This window comes from Cucurbita moschata, unplaced genomic scaffold (assembly GCF_002738365.1).
Source record: "Cucurbita moschata cultivar Rifu unplaced genomic scaffold, Cmos_1.0 Cmo_Scf00005, whole genome shotgun sequence".
Lineage (NCBI taxonomy): Eukaryota > Viridiplantae > Streptophyta > Magnoliopsida > Cucurbitales > Cucurbitaceae > Cucurbita > Cucurbita moschata.
Genome location: NW_019268521.1, coordinates 3,765,599 through 3,771,173, shown reverse-complemented (window position 1 = coordinate 3,771,173; position 5,575 = coordinate 3,765,599). Strand labels below are relative to the sequence as shown.

At 37.9% G+C, this 5,575-nt stretch overlaps 3 protein-coding genes across 7 annotated transcripts in view; 2 read left to right on the top strand and 1 right to left on the bottom strand.

The window, feature by feature from the left end:
• Nucleotides 1–5,575, top strand: part of LOC111442720 — a 21,415-nt gene that overhangs the window by 3,322 nt on the left and 12,518 nt on the right. The gene's annotated exons all lie outside the window — the stretch shown is intronic.
• LOC111442715 (protein GRAVITROPIC IN THE LIGHT 1) lies at nt 638–4,877 on the top strand. Of its 5 annotated transcripts, XR_002710361.1 has the most exons (5): nt 638–1,014; nt 1,195–1,326; nt 2,564–4,214; nt 4,332–4,391; nt 4,659–4,877. XR_002710361.1 is itself a non-coding variant. In XM_023080209.1 (3 exons), the coding sequence occupies exon 3, from the start codon at nt 2,597–2,599 to the stop codon at nt 4,031–4,033; it is 1,437 nt and encodes a 478-aa protein (XP_022935977.1). In that variant the 5' UTR covers nt 638–1,014; nt 1,195–1,326; nt 2,564–2,596; the 3' UTR covers nt 4,034–4,877. The 5 variants fall into 5 exon arrangements, 2 of the variants coding, with proteins under 2 accessions (XP_022935977.1, XP_022935978.1); XR_002710360.1 differs by having other exon boundaries at nt 4,332–4,877; XR_002710359.1 differs by having other exon boundaries at nt 2,564–4,391.
• Nucleotides 4,712–5,575, bottom strand: part of LOC111442913 (histidine-rich protein PFHRP-II-like) — a 2,675-nt gene continuing 1,811 nt past the window's right edge. The window contains exon 3 of the mRNA XM_023080473.1: nt 4,712–4,814. Within this exon, the coding sequence (XP_022936241.1) occupies nt 4,712–4,814 (103 nt within the window). The remainder of the gene's footprint in view (nt 4,815–5,575) is intronic.

The window sequence follows — 5,575 nt, the reverse complement described above, 5'->3', positions numbered from 1 at the left end:
AAAAAAAAAAAAAAAAAAAAAAAAAAAAAAAAAAAAAAAAAAAAAAAAAAAACAGTCCAATGTCAGTGATAATTTAAAAAGTCTTCTATGATTTCGGCTGAAATGGGGCCCACCTTGTCAGAGTGACCACGTGTTCAACGTATTCACTCACACCAGTTTTACATCCTGGGACCACCATCTCTTTTTTTAATATAAATTTAAACCCTCTCTTTTAAACGTCAGATCGCCCAGATCAAAAAATCTTCACGATCTTCCCAAAATACCCCTCTCCTCCCACATTCCCCCACCACTATTTAAATTACCCAATTTTTTTTATAATGGTTTAGAAAATTGTCATAGTTTTTATTATTTTTATTATTTTTATTTTTATTATTATTAATAAAAATTTCAATAAAATGTATGAATTTTTATAAAATAACCAAATACATAAAAATATTTTTTTAATAATTTTTTTTTTGTTGATTGAAATGTCACGTATCTAATATATTATTATATTATTTATTTATTTCTTAAATTCAAAAAATTTATTAAATAGGTCAAATAAATATTATATACAAAAATGGAAAGTTGTTTATAATTTATTAATAATAAAATTAAAAATTTAGAAATTTACATCATAAAGTGAAGGGGCATTTTCGTCCAATAAGATCCCGAAAGTTGGCTCTCGTTGTCGGGCTCGTCCCAACACGGTCCTTTTTTACGTCTTTTCACCTAGTAACCCTTGTCCTTTTTCGTCTTTTCACCTGTATCTCCCTCTTCCTTCCCTGTATTTCTCTGTCCCTTCCCTCCATTTCCACTCTCCTCGATTTCTGAATTATTTTTTCTTCCCCCCCCCCTCTCTCTCTCTCTAGAATTTCGTTTCTTTGAAGCGGCGGTACAGAGAGAAAGAAGCCATTGAATCATCTCGAGTTTTCAGGAGGCGTGTTTTCGAGCTCCGGAGAGAGCACAAAATCAGAAGCACTTTGAGGACAGCGAAGAGTCGAACTTCTTCTTGCTCATTTTAATGGAGGAAAGGTCATTCTCGGATGTTGTTTAGCATTTTATTCACTATGTTTCTGATGGTGCACTGTCTAAATCCTTATTTGATAATGTGAACGCCGGCTGTTCCTCTCTGTATAGTCATTGCACTGTTTAGAATCCGTCTCTGTGTTTTGGTTCTGTTCTGAGAATTTTCTTTCGTGTTTCTTACTGCAGAGTTAGCGAGTCGGTGAGGTTTCCCTAGGGGTATTTCTCACGGCGTTTTCTAGTTCCGTTTCCTTGAGATTTACGTTGCGATGACTGGTTGACTGATTGGACTCTCCGTGATTTCTTGGGCGATTCATCGAGGTACGGTAAACGAAACTGCTGTTTATTGTTTTTTTTTTTTAATTGTTAACTTGTTTAGTTGGGGTTTCCCGATGTTTGCACGAGCATGGTATCATGAAAAGGACTCCACGAGATGATTCGCATTTGCAGCAATGTTGCTTTTTAGGAAATGTGATTTAAGAACAGATACCATTGATCTCACTGCACATCTCCCTGTCTTTGATTTTATCTTTATTGTAGAACTCCTTTTCAGTTTTTGGTTCAATACTTTTTTTGTGTGGGGGTGCTATATACGTGCATCTAAATGGTAGGCTTTCTAAAAGGAACCTGGAGATTCTTTTGAATAGGCTTTGAAGTTATTGACTAAAGGCTCTTCTATTAATAGTAACGCTAGATAATGGAGAGCTTGAAGTGCTTTCTGTCCCCGTTTTTTTAGATGTTCACGTTAGATAGCGACTATGGCCGTCACCTGCAATTGCGAGATATTCTGTTTTCTGTGGTTTGTTCTATTGATTTTATACGTGCCTAGTGGTGGGTCGATTTTTAATTGGTTATTTGTTTAATATCTCAATAAATATTCTAATGTGCAGTTGAATAATTTTATTTTAGAGCTTGCTTTTGATCTTCATAGCTGTTGTAGGCTGGCCTTTTGTTAGATCTTCTGGACCATTTGGGCTTTTGTTGCTTAATTCTGTGTGGAAATTTTGGGACTTTCCTGGCATTTTCTTCTTTCCCATATAATCAACTAGTTCTTGGTTTCGCTCATGATTGTGTGGATTAGTTCATTGGAAGTGTTTTACTGTCCTGTACTCTTTCTGTTTATGGTTACGTTTTCCCCCAAGTTCTGAGATCTCTAACTATGGACTGCCTGACGTAGCAGAAGCTGAATGTTAATGATAGCACGGTAGGAATTTGTGTATACTAAATTAATATCGTCATACAGCTTTTTGCACATGTAGTTATAGGTATTTTATTAAGTTTATGACTTTATCTGATTGTTGCTAACATAAATGTTGCGTGGTTTTGGTGGGTGGGAGAATATAAAAGTACATTCTTGTACTCTTTTGGCTGCCGGCTTTTCTTTTTGTTGCTCTAACATCTCAATGGCATTGAATATCACATGGCATGATATCATTCAAGGGACGTGGTTCATCTGCAAAGTTGTGCATTAGAACTTTACAGGAATCCAAATTTTCGTGTAATGGCTTGAAAAACTCATGAATTTTTCTGCTAATGTGTTAGTCGTTCTAATTTTCAGACGGTGATCTGGACATCTTCAATCACCCTCAAGATGGACTCTGTAAAATCTTCCGCTCTCACTCCAAATAAGAGTCGATTGGCATGCACCTTTACCAAAGTTCTTCATATTCGAGCTCTAACTGGGATAGCACCTGTTCATGGGACTCAGAAAGTTAAGCCGCAAGAAAAGATCAGTGATGATTGTACAGCAAGTAAGAGTACTGGGATAGCACCTGTGCACGGGACTCAGAAAGTTAAGCCGAAAGGAAAGATCAGCGATGATTGTACAGCAAGTAAGAGTACAGGTAGTCAATCTGAGTCTTTTGATAGTGTCGAAGAAGAGTTCCAGAATAGAGTCCAATTGCAAGTATTGGTAGCAAAATTGTTTGCTAGTATCTCATCAGTCAAAGCTGCATATTCTCAGTTACAGTATGCTCAATCCCCTTATGATGCCGAAGGTATTCAAGATGCTGATCACTATGTTATCTCAGAATTGAAAGTTTTGTCCGAATTGAAACAGTGTTACCTTAAAAAACTGTTTGATCCTTCACCAGAAACCACAATGCTCTTGGCTGAAATTCAGGAGCAAAAGAGTCTTGTGGGAACATATGACATAATGGGGAAAAGATTGGAATCCCAAACAAGACTTAAGGACTCCGAAATTATGTTTCTGAGAGAGAAGATCGACGAAATTAGAAAACAGAATAGGTTGCTTGAGAAAAGATTAAATCAAAGTGGGCCGATTTCTTTCACTGGTGATCTTCACTCATCAGGAGTAAACGTGAGGCATTTCATTAAAGTTCTTGGGCATACAATAAAGTCTGTTCGAAGTTTTGTCCGGATGATGGTGGATGAAATGAAATCTGCTGGTTGGGATGTTAATGCAGCTGCAACGGAATTCGAACCCGATGCTGTTTATTGGCATGATGATCATAGATGCTTTGCATTCGAGGCATTTGTTTTCAGGGAAATGTTCGACTCCTTCCATAAACTCAATTTTTCTCTCCCAAATGAATCCTTGCCAGAAAAAAGGAAACAGAAGCAATTTTTCTTTGCAAGATTCATGGAGCTGAAGCTAAGGAAAACAAAAGATTTTCTTTCACAAAATTCTAGGACAGCCTTTGCCAAATTTTGTCGGGTTAAGTATTTGCGACTAGTTCATCCCAAAATGGAATCATCATTATTTGGTAATTTGGACCAGAGAAGCCTAATCAGCTCCGGTCAATTCCCAGATACAACTTTCTTTGGTACATTTGCAGAGATGGCAAGGTGGGTGTGGCTCCTACATTCGTTAGCTTACTCCATTGAACCGGAGGCTTCCATTTTTCAAATAAAGAAAGGAAGCCGATTCTCAGACGTCTACATGGAAAGCGTAATTGATGAAATGTTCCTTTCACCAGATTCTGACCCATTTGTAGCATTCACTGTCGTTCCTGGGTTCATGATTGGTAAAACTGCAATCCAGTGCCGAGTCTATCTCTCACAATGACCATTTCTTTATTATGAGAACAACAGTACACTATCGTTTACCAACAACCACAGGCACCAACTCAAAGATCAAGCTGTTCAACAATTTACTTCTCTCGATTGAACAAAGATGGTGGACAAGCTGCTGCACATATTGTGACGGAGTGGCAAACATCCTCCTTAGGCGTGCAGTCAAAACGCGAGTAAGTGCAATTTTCTAGCGATTTTGGAAGTGAAACCGCGTGAACTAAAGTTAATTGAATTGTCTTATTTATCTCGATTGAAAACCATCCCATCAAATTTTGTTAATATTATTATAGGGTCAGTGACAGAGGAATGGTCTGGCTGTTGTGCAACAGAACCAGACAATGCATGTACATGTAAGTAGCAATAACTATTATAAAATTATATATAAAGTTAGATGCCCCCTTTAATCTCTCATTTATCCCTTGAATTCTCTGCAAAACTCTGCAACATATTGCCAAAATTCTATGTATGGTTCTCCTTGTTTTGATACCATCGGTTAGGATGCTTTCCTGGTTCCAAGAATCTTCAGTAGTAGTTCGTTTAGCTTTATTTGACTGCAAAATCCTTTGTTTAGCATTATAAGATTCCAATTGCCCCACATATTGTACTGTTTTTATTAGGGTCGGTGATGTTGGGCCATGTGACTGCAAAACCTTGCCACATTCTTTGTTTTCTATACAAGAACGGCATTGGCTTGTGATGGGCTCTTTGATTTAGTGTCCTCTTGGGATAATCCAGTTAGTATTGGCTTCTCGATTGTTGAAAAGGTGAAAAGTCTGATGTATATGGACACTGTTTAAACTAAATCATATGTATTGTACTACCTTAGATTATAAAAATCAGTGCGAGAACTTTGCATGTTCATTGTTGTAGTTGTAGATGGATATATTCAATTGATTATATGGCTGTTAGTTGAAATATCATTATAGATTGAAACTTTTGAAAGAACGGAGTTTATGAATACTTTTCTGAGAAGACCCAAGCGGACAATATGTCGATGAACTTGGTCAGTGTTCTTGGACCTGTACAAATGGTATCAGAGCCCGACGTTGGGCGATGCGCGGGTATGGAAACCTCATAGATGCGTTTTACAACCCTTGACAATGTATCATAACAACCCGACCATTATGAGAGACTAGAAAAGAGCAATAATGTTGAAAATTAAAAGCAAATGAACGTACGAAGTCTAGAAATTTCATATCAGACATTGCAACCAACCAAACAAAAGTGACTGTTGAGCATTTCAAACGGAATACATTTGCTTTATTTAAATCTAGACAATAATAATAACTTTTATTTCATCCAACAATAATAATACTTTTATTATTACCAAAATGGAGCTGATAGGGTGCAGACTCTAGGCCTCTAACTCTGTAAGGCCTTGGGTTTATGCATTCTGGTCGTTGTGGTCGTTGTGGCCATGGTGTCCGTCGGGCCCGTGGGGGCCGTGGGGTCCATGGGGTTCGTGGGGGCCGTGGGGTCCGTGGGGTCCGTGGGGTTCGTGGGGTTCGTGGGGGCCGTGGGGTTCGTGCGGGCC